The 19134-nt window shown below is 48.0% G+C and overlaps 1 protein-coding gene across 3 annotated transcripts in view; it reads left to right on the forward strand.

Moving 5' to 3' along the window:
* The window catches only part of LAG3 (lymphocyte activating 3), a 19016-nt gene extending 5730 nt beyond the window's left edge, over positions 1-13286 (forward strand). Inside the window, exons 1-9 of one of the 3 annotated variants that reach the window (XM_017814885.1) lie at positions 7-7004; positions 7397-7515; positions 7717-7888; positions 8051-8277; positions 8550-8807; positions 8981-9274; positions 9617-9907; positions 10169-10284; positions 12671-13286. In XM_017814885.1, the coding sequence (XP_017670374.1) occupies positions 7461-7515; positions 7717-7888; positions 8051-8277; positions 8550-8807; positions 8981-9274; positions 9617-9907; positions 10169-10284; positions 12671-12778 (1521 nt within the window). In that variant the 5' untranslated portion in view covers positions 7-7004; positions 7397-7460 and the 3' untranslated portion in view covers positions 12779-13286. Of the gene's footprint in view, positions 1-6; positions 7889-8050; positions 8278-8549; positions 8808-8980; positions 9275-9616; positions 9908-10168; positions 10285-12670 lie in introns of those variants that run through there. The other 2 variants (XM_017814884.1, XM_017814886.1) reach the window with 2 other exon arrangements.
* The last annotated feature ends 5848 nt before the right edge of the window (positions 13287-19134 follow it).

Raw genomic sequence — 19134 nt, forward strand, 5'->3', positions numbered from 1 at the left:
TCTTCTCATGGGAAGAAAACATCAAAGATGGATTGTAAGAGCATAAAAATGGTCGTACCAATGGTCTCTCTATGGTGCTCTGCTATGGCCAATACAAGATCCCTAAGGAAAGGCATTGAGAATCAAGGCATCATGTAGAAGCTTCCTGCAAGCAAGAGTCAAGGACAGCCTGAGCTGGCAGTCATACCAGTTCATCACATTCAAAAGCCAGTGAGGAACTGATCCTCCACAAATTACCTAATCTGTATTTGAACTCATTTATATTCCTGCTCTCCATAACATCCTAACATCCTCTAACAATAATTACACTGTCTTTGGGACATGCAAAATGAATTTCCTCTTGTTTGCAGTAAAATTGCTGCCTGAGCTCACCACTGTTTCCTTCAGATTAGGTAAAAGAGATCAAGCATCTCAAGTTTATTCATTTCAAAGCAAGATCTTCAGGCTCCCAAGTCAGAGTTGGTTTGGTTTTATTTTTGTACCACTCTGCTAAATCCTTTTCCCACATCCATTTTCAATATATGGACACATTCCAGTAACTTGTGCTGTAAACAGAGGTAACGCAATCTGTTCACTCCGTGAGATCCCATTTAATACAGCATGCATCATCTATCTCCCTCCCTGGAGCCTTGTCTTCCCAGGATACTGTATTATGTTGCGGAAGTGTGATTCCACATACTTTGTTCCTCCATGTAGAACCTTATGTTTTAATTCTAAGCGTGATTTTACCAGGGGTTTTAGGAGGTAGTTACTTCCCATTAACTCGGCCAAATATATGCACCGTGCCAGGAGAGACAGTCACACCTGCAGAGCTGTGTAGCCCTCCTAACCATATTTTGTCATTGTAAGACATCCATGAACATCAGAAAGCATTTAGATGTTGAGCAGATCATGTGACAGCCTAGCACTGGAAGCTCACATAGTCTGAATTTCTAGGACACTTTCATCTCATCAGCAAAGCGTCTGAAGTATTTACGCAGGACACAAAAGCATTAGCTGCTTTATCTTCTACTCTCACACATGCTGTGCAGCTAAAGAGAGTCCTTTGGTCTTTTGTGGCTTTCTGAGAAAAACCTGGCAGAGAAGCCTGTAAGAGTGGAGAGAGCTCTGTGCAGCATGAAATGTTCACCTTCTGTAGAATGGGACCTGACACCTGCAAACAGAAACTTCTTAGCACCAGAGAAAATTATCAATGGCACCAAACAAACAAAAAAAATCAAGCTTAAACCCATGTTTTCTGCATGTGACCTCAATTGCACCACAGTGACCAGCTCCCGGCAGAACCTCCTAATATTTAGTTGTCTCTCCGTCTTGGGAAACCAGACCTCTCCCAGCCCTCCTTGTGACACAGGAGGTCCCACCCCTTCTTGGGAATTTTGAAGTCCATTTATAGTTCCATCTCTTTGGTCCCAGCCTCCTTTGAGGGTAAGGAAGATTTAGATCTTACACCAAGAAAGCATGCTGTGTGTGCCAGCACAGTGAGAATGGGGGTAGCTCCAGAGCCAGAGGGGTCTCTTTGCAGTACTAAAGGCAAGAACACAGCAAGCAGTGATTATCCATTATTGGAAGTGTTCAGGATTTTCCTGAACCTGGCCCTGAGCAACCCTGTCTAGTTTGAGAGTCACTCTGCTGGGAGCAGAGGGGTGAAATAGAGACCCCAGAGGTCCTTTCCCACCTGAATCTTCCTGTGATACTGTGACTAACAAACAAGTGGGTTTATTTGATTTCGTGGTGTTTTTCTTAGTGAGGCAGTAGAAGATATCTTACAAAAGGATGCAGGCTGCTACCTGCCATGAGGTGCCAAGTGGAGAGGAAATTGAAAAAACAGCTCAGTTGCCACTACATTCTGAATTGCAGTCTGGCACACAATCGTGTTAATCCAGCACAAATGCATAGTGTTGCAGAGAGGGGCAATCCCATCTTCCCTTTCATCTCTCCTGCTGCCTCTCTTTTGTCAACACTGATGAGCAGCAGAGAATTGATCCAGCTGAAAACTAAACTATAAAGGAATAAATCCATTTTGATTTACAATGAGCCCTTTCAGTTTAAAAATGCACCATCTCCCTCCCTAGCAATTTTTTGTTCAAAGTAAAGTGGTTGGGGATCACCAAATCAGAGACTTCATTCTCTTCAGGACTATTCTGGAGCACTGCTGTGCCCCTCCTTGCTATGCCATCATCCACAGCAACTTTCCCAGTGATTATATTCTTCTGCAAATGATTTTTCGTAGCATCACTGCTCCTTTAGTCACCCTCTACTTTTTCGTATCTAGCTTTCCCACTAAGAAAGAAACAACATATTCTCTATTTAGCCTGCAGCCTCCAGGGTTCCAATGTACCATGAGATATGGGCTCCTGTTCTCCTGCCATGATGCACCATGAAAACACAGCATGTGGATCAGACCCACTTTTTCACAGTTCCTGGGGCACAGGCAAATACGCCTAGAGCCAGACCCCTCTGTGCTCTGAGCAATGCTCATCCTCCAGCATCTGAAACATGACAAGGTGCCTCTTCTCTGTTGGAGAAACCCAGGTTACTGCCCAGAGTAGAACACAGAGAGGATTTGAGCCCCATGAGCAGAAGGCACATCCTTCTGTGGCAGTTTTTCTCTGAAGGGATACTGTACTGTCAGTTGAGAGCAACAGCAGCAATAAGGATATGAGCCTGGAATATGTGGATTGGCCTTTCTCTCTTTTATGGCACTTTCAGAGATTTTGTTTGCTTGATATTTCTGCTAATGCTCATCTGCTTTCTGGGCTATCCCTGGTGTCCAGCACTTGTATGTCATCCAGCTCTGCTGTGGGCACTGGAACTTCCAGTCCACTGGGTCCCAAGGACCCTGCAGATGGTCAGACTCTTTCTCTCCAGGTACCCTGAGAGAAACACATTTTGGGAGTCCCACTCTCAGACCAAGGTTCAGCTCCCATCAAAGTACTCCTCAGCTCATACCTGAGTTAAGGCAATCTTTCAGGACCACTCAGCTGCTGCCCCAGCCTCTCAACAACACGTTGGGTCAGTGCCTGACTCCTTTACCTCAGTGTCAAGGTCACTGTAACTGAGAGCAAAGCTGGCACGTGCCTCCCATCCCACTTTGCTCTTGGGAAAACCCAGTGCAGCCCTGGGATATTTGGAAGGCTATTGCATATTTTTTGATTGGATTAGAAGCATGAACACTGCAATGAGAAGGGAGTCGAAATATAACCTAGTTTGCTGCATGGATTTTTGTATTTAATCCACCCCACCCTCTGTGTTGCAAAACATGGAGGTTGTGGCATCAGAAATATCACTTAACTAGGTATTGGCCAAGGTACTGATAGCCATAACCATCTCCACAGGTAACTGTGATGACCAATAAGGATTCTGTAAGTGTCCCATCTCTCCTTGAGGAAGAATCTGGAGGTCTTTTGAAAGAGAATAGTTATACAGTCCTCCACAGCGAATGCTGGCCAGTTACAAGATGCCAGATGCCAAATATGCCCATGAATGCTGCAGATTTTCTTCAGTAATTAAATCATTGGGGGTTTTGTTATGTTTTGGGTTTTTTTTAGCAGAAATGCAGCCCACAACTTTAGTCAGATCCCCCCAATGTTATTTCTCACTTTCTAATTCAGGTTTCTCTGGGATATGCAGCTGAGTATTGTCACACAAAGGGTACTCACCTTCTAGCACTGTAAAGAAAGAGGCTGCAGATTTGTCCAAAGACCCCATAAAGCTATGTTTTCTTAAAGGTGCTCTCATGGGATTCTGGGAAGCAGGGCACTGCTAGACTCTCCTCAGTGCCATATCCGAGATTTGTGGTGACTCAGGCACTGCCTCCCTAAAAAGGACCCTTTCAAAAAAGCCTCCCAGTCAGGTAGCCAATCACTCTGCCTCCTCCTAGCACTTCTGCAGTGGCACATTTTGGTTTTTCCCAGATCTACTGGGAGATAGAAACTTTCTCTTTTCTGGTGCTCTTCTCCTCACTGCTTTTTGGGATCTGTCATCTCAGATGAATGGGTCCCTTCTCCAAGACCACCCTCTGATGAGTTGACGTGTGGTGTACCCAGCCCCTGGGGAGATAACATGCCGCTTCCAGGCATCATGAAACATGTTTGGTACCCACCCTGGACTTAATTTCCTATACAGAATGCACCTCTGGTTGGCACCTTGGTAGAAACTATCATGGCCCTTTGTGTGGGAAAAGTGGCTTGCATTCCTCTACTTCAGGGGTGCCTATTTTGATGCATTACCCCATTGTGCATCTCACAGAAAGCCTGCCAAGCTGTGGACACCAGCTCTTTCTGCCTCAGAGTTCTGCAGCTCGACCTCTCTGCAGCAAGAAGGTGTTGACTTGGGAACCACTGCATCTGTCCCAAGTGCCCAGAGAACGGCAGCTCCACTACTTCCTCTCTGCAGCTGAGCTTAGATTTCTTTTAGTCCCCTAAGCTTCCCAGTCAGTGCCAGAAGTCTTGCAGTTAATCCCAGTCCCTGTTGCCTGTGCAGGCACCTGTTGGGTACCAACCTGCCCAGCAGCTCTTGCTCACACCACATCCTTGCCAAACCTTCCCTTCTGTTTCCCCAGGTGTGGCTGCTTTTTGTTTACAGTTCCTTGCCATGAAGTTATTAGTTATCTCCCATTAATAAGGAACTTGGTTTTGCCTGCTATGTTTGCTTTAGCACTGGACAAACAGCAATCAGGATGTTTTACACGAGGTCCTTCTGGCAAGCACTCTATCTCAGGAACGCCCAGGCAAGCTGATAACTCAGTCTTCAAGCATGGTTTCCTAGATCAGCTGAAGTCTGAAAATAAATTCTAGAGCACCTGAGAACGTCAGCATAAAGTGGAAGATTGTGACTACTTTCAGATTTGATGGTGCAAGGACCAAAACATGAAAGTGGAATCATTCAGAGAAAAACACGGTATTACAGAAATCTGGAAATGCAGTGGAAAATTCCTTCAGCAAGACTAACTCAATGATACTGCAGAACAGTGTTTTCTATTCCTATTTTTCTTGGTGAGTGCAGTTTGCATCCATAAGACATGCCAAGAGAGACAAGAAGAGCAATGTATTAAGGCTGTGCACAAGACGACTGCTGCGGTGAAGTCCGGAACCTGGCTGAAGCTACTAATGCCTAACATGGACAAAGGAGCATTTAGTGAGCTGGGCTTCTACGTCCCTGCCCTTGGCTACTCTTGTTGCAGCCTGCCCCTCATTCCCCATGGCTCTGCCAGGGTCCCACACATCCCTGTCAGCCTCTCTGCCCAGGGGACCCACACGGGCAGTTCTGAGAAGATGTCCCTGTGCTGATCTCTCTCTGGTCACTGTTATCTCTGCCTCGGGGTCCCATTCTGGGAGATGACGAAAATGCTATTCGAGGGAGTCAGCATTTAAAATGGGCCGTTAGAGAGAAACGTCACAGTGTCTTTGCTAAAGATAGCCTGGTGCTGAGTAAAACAGTGCCTCTAAAACCTTCCTTTTACAACATGCTCACTCAGCATAATAACCCCTCGGCCTCAAACACCCTCAAACACCCAGGCAGCTCCTGTCATTTTCCTGGGCTCTCCATCAGTCTCTTGTGACCACCTCTTGGGAAGCTGTAGCAGAATGGGACTACGTCCTCTGCTTTGCTGAGTCTTACAAGGGATAAGCATTTCCTAGAGCATGAATTCCTTTAAAAGTGGTTTTGAGGGCTAGAGTGGAATAGTGCCAGGGTGCCAAGGCTACAAGAGCAGAGAGAGTTGAGATGGAGGGAGAGAGTAATGAACTCAGTGTGTCCCTCAAGTGAAGCCAGGAGAGGGGGAGCAGATGATGCTGGACTGCAGCAATGTATGTGTCTCCCCACCACGGTTCCAACTCCCTTCTCTCTCTCTCTCACCTTCACCCACACACTCACACCATTCTTGCACTGCTGATTCAAGGGAAAGAAGCGGTTGATGCTTTCTGCTTGAACTGGTCACCACAAACTGTTTTTCTTGAACAGTAGGAAAAAAACACCTCCTGACAACTGTTGCAAGTTCTCCCCTATCTTTGCTCCTCTCTTTCTCTCTCATGCGATCCCATGGACTGTGTTACACAAGAGGGCATGTGGGACCACTACAAAGCAGTCCCTTGGGGACATGGAGGCACATGAGGTTCCACCTGTACACCAGTCCCACTCCTCAGGAGGCTGGAGAGCCATGTGTGATGAAAGAGATGAGACCTGTTGCTGCAACAGGGGTCTGCTGAAGCGAGGCATAGCACTGGCCTGCTTTTATCCTCCACCTTCACCACCCAGCTGAGGAAAACCAGAGAGCAAGCAAGGATCCTTCCACAGTTGAAAAGTGGCCACTATGAGTCACCTCCCTTCCCCCAGCCTGAGGAAAAGCCCCAACACTTGGGGGATGAGCCACCGAGGGGCTTAGTGTCTGACACATGTCATGAAGGGCTGATTAAGTCCGAAAGAGTCAGAGCAGTGGGCTGCTGGAAAGTGTGAACCACAACAGTGGGGGTTCTCTGAGACAAAATGGGTCCCAGGATGAGGCACATGGATGGAAATGTATAGCCCTATGTAAAGGTCAGCAGCTTAATGGGAGCTAGGTTGAGCCCCCTCTGTGCATGAGCTTGAGTGGGTTTTCCCAGAACTGATGGAGGAGGAGGGTCCCTTCCTCACACTCCTCATTGTGCCACAGTATTCAGCCCCTCTTTTCAGTTCTGATTCCTTCTTCTGGATGCTCCTCTCTATCTCCTTGGACCACCCGGGCTTTGTCCCATATTGGCCCTGGACTCTAGATTGATGAGTCACATGTGCCCTACTTGGAGCTCACCACAGACCATTTCCTCATGCTGCCTGTGAACTGACCAATGAGAAAAAGCCAAGGAATTAGCTCATTTGGAGGATTAAAGAAGGAAAGAAAAAGAAAATGAAGAAAAAAAAAAAAAAAAAACAAGAAGAAAGAACAGCAGAAATAAAGACCAACATGTTCTCAAAAGCCCTGAAACAATTAGAGGGAAGCTGTAAGAGACGGAAAGATCAAACCAAAAAAGGTAAGAGATGAAAGAAAAACATGAAGGGCACTTGCTGGGAAGTGTCTTCTACACTTTTTCCACTGGCTATGTAGAAGCGAAATTTGTAAGAAAAACAACAGCGACTCAAAGAATTTCCACTAAAAGATGCTTACAGCTGTGTCTCTGGTCCCTCCCTCCTCTGCTCTCACGTGCCTCAGGCTTATACTGGTTTCTTGGTGGTGACGCATCTTCTTAGTGATATGAGGAAATTTGCTGCCCACCTGCAATATAAGGGCATTTAGGGAAATGCTTCGATCAGAGAGAGAGAGAGACGGCATGAGAGCAAGCACATCCCACTGACCCCTTTTTGCTTACCCACCAACCTCTAGCACCTTCTTTGCCCATGCCTCATTTTTACTGATCTCTTCAAGCTTTGGACCTTGTCAAGCACGGACCCAAGTAGGAGGCAGCCCCTCGCCTTTCCTGGATGCCACCATGAGGCTGATGTCCCTGGTGCTGTTCCTCACCTTTGTCCTGCTGGCTTTCAGTGGTAAGAGGGGCTGAACCTACTGGGGAGGGCAGTGTAGCTCAGTAAGCTATGCCTGGGTGTTACTTGGTCCCTGACAAGACTGGAAGGGAGAGTTTGTGCCCTTCCAATCCACCAAAGATGGCCAGATATTGCCCTGCTCTCTAACTTGCCCTGGCAAATGCAGCATCCCCACTCTTTGCTCAACTCTTTATCTTGTTACAGCTGGTCACATCCTAGCAGGATTAGCGGAGGGGGAAAGCAGGGACCAGAAAATGTGGGTCAGAGAGGGGAGTTCAGCTGTGCTGCCCTGCCACTTGAGCCCCAGAAAAACGAGAAAGAGCTTGAAGCAGCTGCCCGACAAGATATCTGTGCAGTGGAAGAGGCATGGGGGAAGGTACGTCAGGGTCAAAAGAAATTCCAGTCCTTCTGGGGGGACTGGATAGGGTGGGAGACACTTTGAGCCCCTTTTCTCTTTCCCCATCTTCCCTCCTTCCTGCCCCCTCCCTTGATCTAACATTTGCCTCTGGGATGAGCCGCTCACTTATCCCACTTCCAGTGTCCACCAGGAGTCACATGGGGTACTGGAGGTGGGGTACTCGGGCCTCCAGAAGACGGCACTGCTCATGAAGCCCCGGGTGTCACTCCAGGACTCTGCCTTACACAATGGCAATTTCTCCCTGCGGATTGACCCCGTCAGGAGCGAGGACGCTGGGCTGTACGAGGCACGGGTGGAATACAACTCGGAGGTCCATAGCTGCCATGTGGAACTGGGGGTAATTACAGGTAGGAGAAGATAGAAAACCTGGAGAATGTTGATTTTAGGACCGGGGAGGTTGTAAAGATGGGATGGGGTGGGGATGCTGTGTTTGGTTGGGCATGTTAGAGTACAGGCAGCATCCTCCTGAAAGCGCACAGCTTCCTGCTGTCTGCTCTCAGTTCTGGAGGGGCGCCTGCCTGTGGGACAAGGCTAGGACAGGGGGACACAAAGGGTTGTGTTGGTAGTTGCCCTGTGATCTTAGCTCACCCCCACACCCCAACACTTTGGTTTTTTGCAGTAACCCTCAGTCCACCCAATCCTGTGGAAGAAAATGAGCCGCTCTTGATGAGCTGCAACTCCAGCTACCAGGCCAGCCTTGTGGAGATATGTTGGTTCCATAACGGGCACCTGGGCCCCACCTCCAGGACCTTCTGCTCTTTGTCTGGGGCTCTCTCCATCCTGCGGCCAGCCATGAGTGATGCAGGCTCCTGGCGCTGCCAGCTTCGATACTCTGATAACGAGATAATTTCTGCCACGTACAACCTGCAAATTCTAGGTGACCTCAACCTCTGTGCCGATATTCCAGCATCCCCAAGTTAATCCCTTTGATGTGACTGACTAACCCCGGTAGCTCCAGCTTCCCAGCTCCCACCCTGTCCTCACTTCCCAGGTCAGTCATCTCCCATCTTTCCAGCCACCACCTCACATTGCGCTCTTTCTCTGGCTTAGGTTTTGATGGCCCAACCAACCCTGTGGTCTATGCTGCAGCTGGCTCTGCAGCCCATCTACCATGCAGCCTGAGCTACCTTCCCAGTTCCTTTCAGATGAACATGGTGACAGCCCACTGGAGCCATCTTGCAGGAGGACACTTGCAAGACTGGGACATCTTCCCAAATCTGAGTAACAGAAGCTTCCCCCTGCATCTCCCTGTGGTGGGGCCGCGTGATGCAGGGCAGTACCGCTGTGCTGTCTCTGTGGGCCACAAAACAATCAGCAGGGAGGTGACCTTGGCAGTGGTTACAGGTGAGAGGAGAGACAAGGAGGTGCATTACCCCTCTGGAGTCCCCCAGTGCTTACAGATAAACCTCCCCACATGTCAGTGCAGTGAGCGTGGGTAGCTCCTTGATCATGAGTTCCCACCTCGGGGTGAGAAACAAGATCTCTATTGAGGGCATTGCACTGCACTGGAGTCTGCTGAAGTCGTTTTTCCTTGGTGACCTGATTATTCCTCTTAAAACTAGGAAAGACAAAGAAAATAAATTAGAGGAAATAATAAAGAAGGGATGTAATAGAAGAAGGATGGATGAAGAAGAGATGTGGACCTGTCTGTAGTCTTTCCTGAGGGTATTTTTTTCTTTGCTGCAGTGACTCCAAGCATCCAAGGACCAGTTTCTGAGGGGAGTCGTTTGCTGCTCATCTGCAGCCTCACACACTCCCGGGGACATGAACGTTTCCAGTGGAAGCACCTTGGCTCAGTCCCCACTAAGAGCAAGCTGGCTGTGGCCACCCTCCAAAACCTGGAGGGCAGCAGCGCCCAGATGGGACCTATCTTGAAAATACCCAAAGTGTCACAAAAGGATACGGGCACATGGGAATGCAGTGTATATGGCCCAGAAGGCCAACTGGGAGGAGTGGAGTACAAGCTGCAGATCACAAGTACTGTCCCCCATGTATTTGTAACCAATCTCTTCTTGCCCTATTTAGTTCCCTGGTGCCTTTCCTGTCTCACTTTCACCCTCTCCTTCTTCCCTTGGACCATATGGATCCCATCTTCTTGTCATCCTGTCTTAGCTCTCACCAGTCCCTTATGTTGCTCCTTCCAGTTCCCTGCACTCTTTCCCATTTTGCCCATTCCCAGCCTTGCCCCAGTGCAAAATTGACATTCCCTTCCTTCCTAACTGTGGTTCCTCCTCACAGGTGCCCAGGTCTCCAGCCCTCCTGCTATGTTCAGTGGGCAAGTTACTTTTGGGCTCACACTCACCCTCTTCCTTCTGCTTGCTGTCTGTGTTGTGGCTCTGGCCCTACAGAAAAGGGTAAGTGTTCATCACCCAATTTCTGTTATTTTTCCTGTACATCAACCCTTATTTGACCTTATTTGGCAGCTCTGGCTAACCATGGTGTTTGTCTGGAGGCAGGTCAGACACCTCAGAGGAGGGATGAAACCTCCGAAGAAACAACCACAGCCCAGTCTTGAAAAGCTTCATGTTTATTCTCCCACAGATTAAGCCACGCTGTGCTAGAGAAGGGTTAATTTTCAGGCTTTTGTACATGTTGTCTCTCTTATTCCTTGTCTGGACACTTTAATGTAACAATCTCCTGTTCTATATGAATGCCTACTGGTGCCCAGGAACAGATGTCAATGCAGGGCTGTTGTTTCTGGCTCAGCCTTCACATCTTAGCCTCTGCTTCTGGCAACTTACTGACCTCTGTTTGCTCAGCTTGTTCCAGTATCTCATCCTCTGAAAACTCTGCCTTACCTTTATGATCCCAAAGACCAGGCCAGAGCTAATGGTTCCCAAGCATGTCCCCAGAAAAAAAGCTATGCAAACAAGTCAGACTGTTGCTCTGCAGTTTTCATACTGTTGGTCTGCAAGTTAATTACATGGCAAATTCATCCTTCAAGGTATCCTTTTGTTGACAAGAGACACCTTTCGAGTGTAGGTGTGATGTAGTTGCCTTCTACTTAACTTCTTGGAAAGGGTCCACAGTGAAAAAACCCTTCTAGTGCAGAAGGGGCTGGGGGATTGGAGCGGTCTAAGTTCAGAAGACCTTGCCCCAGTGAAAGAGCTGGGAGCATTGGAATTGCCTTGAGCTGAAGACAAGGGATGTGTTAGCATTGATAAAAAGTCTTAGCAAGTCCCAGTGGCTGGAGACTGAAGACAAGCAGCATAGGAACAAAATCAAGGTTGGAATTTTTAAAAACCACTGTGGGTACCACTAGAGCAGCTCATGACAGGTTCTCTATCATCCATCCTTAATTATCACTGATGGTAAAGGATAATCTGAGGCAGAAACCTACAGTTTCGGTGTGACTCTCTGGACCGTGCAAGTCCGGGACAAGATGATCAGAACCACCCTTTCTGGCCAAAAACCTTCAGAGAAATCCCTTGGCAGTGTAACTCTAAGGCCTCAGCTAGCAGGAAATAGGACACCTGGGTGTCCAGCTGTTAGTTAAAGTTTCATGTAGCCAGGATATTAACCACCCTAAAACATTTGCATATGCCCTCATGGCCGTGCTTTGCTGGGTAAGCAAGGCTCCTGTGTTGAAGCACAGGTCCTCCATCCACAGGTGGTCCTCAACCAGCTCTGGGTGGCCCTGCTTTATCAGGGTGTTTGGACTGAATCATGTCCAGAGCTCCCTTCCAACACCAACATCCAGTGACTCTGTGATTCATGCCCTTCTCTGCACAGACTCCCCGCTGGGCTCATCCTCCATCAGAGTGCAGATGAGATGCCTCAGGCAAAGATATCAGCTCTTCTCTGGTTCTCTCCCTCTCTCTGCTGGCATCCTCTGAGATTACATTTGCTCTCCCTGCATTAGCTGGACACCGGATGCTCACCACAGTGTATCATGCGCACTCGATGGGCTGTTGCCCACACATTAGGAATTCCTATTCCGATCCCCTGAGCCTATCAACGTGCCATTGGTACTGTTGCATTTCACTCATCCTGTCACTCAGTTTAGTGCTCTGTTCTCCTAAAATAGCTGGGTCTTGTGCGATATTTTCATCCTCTTTCTTCCAAATGAGGCTCCTCAGCTTTATCAGCTACCTAACTCATTAGCACTTTCACACTCTCTATGCCAATAATGACTGATCTTTGAAGACTTGTGCTTATCATTTCCCTACAGCCTGACAGAAACATGCCAGCAAAATCGAAGTCCCTTCTTAGCTGGGATTACACCTACCATGCTATTCTCCAACTAATCTCATCCTTGCTGAACTGATTGTGTGTTGCCCTATACTTCTACGTTGTCAGAAGCCCTGAGATCTACGTCTTTTCCATTGTCTAGAAAGTCACTTGTGAAAGTAGTTCTGTCTTTAATTTGTTCTTATCTCATTTTGGACAACCCTTCATGCCTTTACTACTTCTCTCTGAAAAGGTGGTGTAAAATCTGGCATACCATCAAACCTGACATTGGCCTGACCATTGCCCAGATCACTCTTTGCTCTCCCTTAAGCACGTCCTGTCTTTGTTATTCCTTATGCTTATGACATCACTGAGGATCATGTTGGGACAGCACTCCCCAGAAGAAATTGCAGGTCTCAGAGAGTGGCTTCTTCTCTGGCTCTAGGAGGGAATGGGAGCCTTATGGTTGCAAGCAGTAGGATCATGTCTTCCATGGCAAGGAGAAGCCCAGTCTACCATGCCATTCAATCTCCCTCCCATACCTGATGTTGCCTCTTTTTTCCCTTTCAGGCACAGACTCCTGCCTTCTCAGCACTGGAAGGGATGATTGGAGTCCCTGGGCCGAGGAAGTCGATGAAGGAAAACCAGAAAGGGAAGATCCAGCAAACTGAGTGCTGATAGAAGCAGGGACACCAGGGCTAGTCTGCATGGGAGGATGAAAATCTGTGTGCCGTGCTGCAGAGAGATGGGTGCCATGCAGACCTGTCAGGGGGGTCTAGGGATGGCATGAACAATGCAGAAGGCATTGGGAGCTCTGTATCTGCAGAGGGGCTGGGAGCTGCCTACCAGGGCAAGGCAAGCCTCACTGCTGCAGTAAGGTGGCCAGCAGCACAGATGCTTTGGAGCTATTGGGAGTATTTGAGCCAGTAGCTATTGCCTGCTTTAGTGCCAAATCTCTGCCTACTCTTTGTCCTTTTTTCGTGGCTCCTCTCACAACCTTTCTCTGGTGGAACACCAGGATGCAGGAGATGGCTGGAATCTGTCTTTCCTGCAGCCTGATGGTGTTTTCTGCCCCCCTTGCTCGCTTTCTTCTCCCTCTGCCTGCACTGCCCTGATCACTGCCCTGTTGCATATTTTGAGCATTTTAACTTATTAGAAACTCATTTTAGAACTGAAAATAAATCTATGTGACAAAAAAGCCCGCTGGTCCCTGTATGTGCTTATGGGGGACTGTGCCTATTTGACCGTGCCGGGTGTACCTCTGCCTGTGTGAAGCCATTTCTAAGGCCTTTGCTGCCTTTCTTTCTTTTTCAGTTCTGTTTTACTGAAGTTGCCTGTTCATTTCTGACATTTTCACAGCGGGGAAGGGGAAATTAAATGCCACTAGAGAAGAAAGAATCACAGGTTCAGTCTCTCCCTTTTGCTGTGTTTCAGAGTCTTTTTTCCTTTCTTTTTCTCCCATCTGGCTGTCCCTGTTCACTCATTCATTTATTCCTTTCGTTCTCACGTTTTCCTGAAAGATCTACAACTGATGTTAGGGCTCTCTGTCACTCTCCTCCTGCTAAGGATGTATTTAGTAATATTAAGTGTGAGTCTGCCAGGTCCCATCTCTCAAGACCCTTAACGTGTTTAGCTTTCACGTAGTCAGAGAACGCTCTTCACCTCCTCTCTGAAAAGCCACGGAGGACTGTAGTACTGCTCTTGAACAGCCATTACATGCCACCCCAGAAGAAAGCCTCACTAATAAAGAGAGCCACACATGTGGTGTCTCCCATATGGGTCCCCAGGCTGTGGCTGCTCAAGGGGATAGCGGAACAAAAATTAAGCTCTCAATATTTAAGATGAAAGGTTCTCTTGACTTGAGTAAGAGGGATCAGTAGCATGCCAGATTTTCATTATTTCACCAGGTATATGGTGTGTAGCTTTCACCTTCCCTTTCCAAGAGGGAAGCTGCATTCACAGCTAGCAAATGCACTTTGGGATCCTCAGAGTGCAGGTAATGGAGCAGCATCCAAAAAGTCACAACTGGCCCACTCTGAAGAGCATGTCTGGATTCCACAGCTCTTTAGCTAAACAGTTAGCCATGTATTTTACTGAAAATGACACTCATTTCTCCACTGAGTCCTGGAGAAATGCAGCAGAGCCACGAGGTAGACCTGTCTGCTTCAACCATCCCATGTAATTTCAGTCAGAACCAACAAAACACACGACAATCTAGCTTGGCACCAGAATTTTCCTAGGCAATTGATAATACTGCAATTTTTTTTAAGGTTGGAGTGATCTGTAGCTCAGTCTCCTCTCTCTGCCAGATGTTTTGGAGATAGAGAAAAGGTGGGTGAGTCCCAGTGGGGCTAAAGGGCTGTCTAATATTCATCAGGACCACATCATATTCTCTCAGTGCCTCACAGCAGTTTGCTCTCTCTTCTAATACACAATGGGATGCTCTCTCCTCCTGTGTGTAATACTTTTAGCATTGCCTTTTACCAGCCTAGACGTTCTCATTGCTCAGACGTGTGCCTGGTCTCTCTTTAAACCTCTCTGTTTCCTTGTACTCTCTGGCTTCCTCTGGCAATCAGTCCTCGGGTCTGCTTATTCGTTGTGTGAAAATGGTTCCTCTATTGGTTTTGAATTCAAAACTTTCTGGTTTCATCATCTGGTTTCTTTTCTTCTGTCACAAAGACTAGAAGAAGAGGGACTCCCAGATCTATCATATCTTAGATGGTCATTATTTTACCACCTTTTATCACATTTTTTTTTGTTGTTATTTCCCCATCCCCTCCTGACTTATTGCCTTTCAGGTACAAATCCCAGTTTTTGGGACTTTCTCGCTGACAGCTTGCACAGGCCCATCTCTGAGCATGGCCAACTCTCCTCATGCTCTTTGCTCTGGAGGAGGAGACAGCAGCCCGGTAGGGGGGTGATGCTGGTTCACATGGACACACAGTGCCTTTCTCTGCATTACTTCAATCTGCCCCTTCATGGCTCCTGGTTTTTGTCTGCTTCTCTGAGAGAAGTTCCCCACTGAACAACACTGAGCTTGTACCCAGCTGTGCCTGTTGTGATGGCGTGGGCTCTTGCCTGACCTGGTGCAGTGTGCAGTTACAGTGAGCAAAAGCCTCCTCAGCTGGACAGGGAAGAGACAAGGTAACAAAAGCCTTGTGAGTCAAGATAAGGGCAGGGAGAGATCATTCACTGATTACTGTCATGGGTAAAACAGACTTCACTTGGGGAAATTAACTGAATTTATTATCAACCAAATCAAAGAAGGATATTGACAAAGTAAACCCAAACCTTAAATGAAGTCCCTCCTACCACTCTGTTCCTCCAAGGCTTACCTTCAGTCCCAGTTTTCTCCACCTCCTCTCACAGCAGCACAGGGGGACAAGGAATGGGATTTGTTGTCAGTTCATTGCAGATTGTCTCTGCCACTCCTTCCTCCTCACGGGGAGGACTCCTCACACTCTTCCTCTGCTCCAGCATGGGTTCCCTCCCACAGGAGACAGTTCTCCACAAACTTCTTCAATGTCAGTCCATCCCACAGGCTTCATGAACTTCATGAGTTCTTCATGAACTGTTCCAGTGTGGGTCCCTTCCATGGGGTGCAGTCCTCCCTCAGGAACAGTTTCTGTGTGGGTCCCCTGCAGGTTCACAAGTTCCACCAGCAAACCTGCTCTAGCATGGGCTCCTTTCTCCATGGGTCCACAGGTAGTGTCAGGAGCCTGCTCCAGTGTGGGCTTCCCACAGGGCCAAAGCTTTCTTTCAGGCATTCACCTGCTCTGTTGTGGGGTACTCCACAGGCTGCGGGTGGATCTCTGCTCCACCACGGATCTCTGGACCTCCACGGGCTGCAGTGGGGACAGCCTGCCTCACCAGGGTCTTCCCCACAGGCTGCAGGGGAATCTCTGCTCTGACACCTGGAGCACCTCCTCCCTCTCCTTCTGCACTGACCTGGGTGTCCGCAGGGCTGATTCTCTCACATATTCTGACTCCTCTCTCTGGCTGCAGTTGCTTATTTTTTTTCCACCCCTCTTAACCATGTTATCCCAGAGGTGCTATCACTGTTGCTGATGGGCTTGTCCTTGGCCAGTAGCAGGTCCATCTTGGAGCTGGCTGGCACTGGCTCTGTCAGACACAGGGGATACTTCTGGCAGCTTCTCACAGAAGCCAATCCTGTTGCTACACTGCGACCTAAACCTTGCCATGCAAACCCAATACACAGAGGCTGAAAACTTTGAAAAAACACAGGAAATCCAGTGGATTCCCTTTTGGCAGAGAGGAGAGCTTAAGGAATGCAAAGAAAGTGTTATGCATGCAAATTCCTTTGCATATGACTCCTCCAAAAGGAATGGGAAGACAATCTTTAATCCCAAATTAATCTTTTTTTTGTAAGAAAGATCAGCACCATCAGAAAAAAATCATAACTGGGTCCAGATGTTCTGCATCCAGGACTTCTCAGGGATTTACAGTGAGAGGCTAAGTAAGGGCTAGTGAATAGCGTAATCTGACAAAGGAGCAACTATAAACACATCTATTGTGGTCTTGGTACATTCTGTACAGCCTTTTAAAACCAATAAAAAGTTAGAACCAGATCTCAAATTATGTAGGATATTAAGGCACATTGAGTTTTATACTTGCTTGGCAAATTTGTGGGAACAATTTCAGCACCAATCCTGCAAAAAAACCCCAATGACTTACTACTCTGCTTGTATTTCTTCAGCACTTTTACGAACAAACCCAAAATATCTAGGGTTCTCAATTTTGCAGAGTGGTTGGAACGAGATGATCTTTAAGGTTCCTCCCAACCCAAGCCATTCTGTGGTTGTATGAAATCGCACTCCCGCAGCGCTCTGAAGGGGCACCTATGCTCGGGAGTGAGGGCGCGGCAGGGGCCGGAGGCTGCAGCTGCTGCTCCTTCACTCCCTCCTGGCACAGGGCTACTCTCCTCGTCCCGAGCCAATGCCGCCATCTACTGTCCTCCTGTGCCGGGATTCTCCCGCCCACACGCGCCGCGCACCGAGTACATCCATCCCTGGTGCCTATTGGGCTGTGCACTCCGTGACTCAGCTCCCCAAGGACCGCTTGGCACGCCCAGGTCCTTCCCTTCCTTTGCTTTCAGCTGAGGAAGCTAAAGCAAAATTTCTCACAGTTACTGTGACCTGATGGCATCTGCCATTGAGTTGCAAGCCGCTTTAATGCTCCCAGCCCCAAGCTGCTTCCAGCGTGATATTCCAGAACCTCTGTGCTGATGAAACACCTCCATCAAAACAAATATTGTCAACAGCTTCTCCCCCTTCCTTTTGCCAAGGTCATTAATAGCGAGATAGATACAGTTTCTTATAAGCTTCCCCAGTTACCTCTCTCCTGCCTGTTGCGTTTCTGACGCATCCTTAACATCGGATTGTTTTTGTTCGGGCTGGCTTTAGCCCCTGTCACTTTCAGTGACACACTTTTGCAGTCGGTGGTTCCTGGACCATTCCTCTTTCCAGTGCCCTCTGAGTAGTCTCTGACTTCCCAGCACACCTGGCTAGTTTTGCTCCATCAGACTTCACACCTCCTGCCTAAATACAGAGGACCCCTTGCTCATGAAGAACATCTCCGCATGTTTCCCGATTTTCCGCTGTGATCAGCAGATGAACCTTCATGATATCTGCTTAGAGAATCCTCTCTTCCCAATCAGGCTTCTGCAGAGAGACTCCTAGTGCCTGCAGGAGGTATCTCCCTCTGGCACAACCTAGGAGCCTTCCTCCCTTCCAAGCAACACAGCCGTGCTGGGGCAAATCACCAGGCCCCCTCACCAGGGGGCTGGTTGTTTCTAGCTCCCCATATCTAGTGTCAGAAATGCCCCTTGACAAGCTCACCAGGTGTCGGCTATTCTGTTACAAAGAGACTGTTCCTGGCCTTTGAAGCTGCTGACAGTCAGGTGTCTGAAGACATGGTTGTTATGTTGTGTTCAAATCACTAATTTTCCAACACATCTGGTTATCCTCCACCCACCAGGCTTCACAGGCACACTCAGAGTCCTCACTCATGCACGGGGAGCTTGGTTTTAAGATCATCTCTGGAGGTATCTTGGCTTTCCAGCCAGTAAAAGGTCCCTCTCAACGTCTGATTTCTGAAACCCTTTTCTCCCTTTTTCTCATTTCCCCGGAGAGATTTTGTGTCCCTTCATACTGTGACCTTCACTCTGTATAGTCTGGGAGCATCTTCTCTCCGCTGAGAGGATCTGTTAATCGCCAGCTCTAGCTTGCAAAAATATTGCTGGTGGTGAGATTAGAGCAAAGAGAGAGAGTGCAGAGTGTCTCTGCAGGGGATAAAGCAGGGAAACATGACAGCCACAAACTTGTTGGGAGAGGGAGCAGTGTGCAGTGCTCAAGCTCTTCTCACTGTGCCGCAGGGTCAGTGTGTGATGCTTGCTAAGCCCCACTTTCCCCACGGGTGCAGTACAGCAACTGTCCCAGTGAGGTGAGAACCAGACTCACACGGAACTTAAAAATCAATTAAATATTTATGAGGAATCTTACATTCAGAAGAGAGACTGGCTGGCTAATATTATTCATCCCTTCTGGATTCTGATGTTTAATTAATGCTTGCAAAGTGCTTTGAGAAGCTTGGATGAAAGCGATACAAACACGTCATCACACACTGTGACCCTTGGTCCCAGAGGTACCTGTTTGCCACACAGCTGGAACAGCTCCAAGAGATGAATTCCCTCTTTGTGATGAGAGTGGGTCCATGTGGGGGCTAAGCCTGAAGCTTTATCACCTCAGACTCACAGCCTTACTTCTCCTTGTAACTCTGCAGCAAGTTCAAGTGCATTTTGCAAGCTTTACCCCTTTGGGGAATGCTATTTCTGGTAGATATTTGCAGTGACATAAACCAACTGTTTAAAAACAAGTCAGTGTTTTTGCATTACAGCATGCTGGGGAGACAAAATGCCAAACAGAATCTGCGCAAACTGAAGCACCAGCTCAATGCCCCAAGGCCCCAAGCACTGAGATGCCAAGGCCTGACCATCCCAACCTGAGTTTTTTCAA

The sequence above is a fragment of the Lepidothrix coronata genome, unplaced genomic scaffold, assembly GCF_001604755.1.
Source record: "Lepidothrix coronata isolate B3197 unplaced genomic scaffold, Lepidothrix_coronata-1.0 Scaffold46, whole genome shotgun sequence".
NCBI lineage: Eukaryota > Metazoa > Chordata > Aves > Passeriformes > Pipridae > Lepidothrix > Lepidothrix coronata.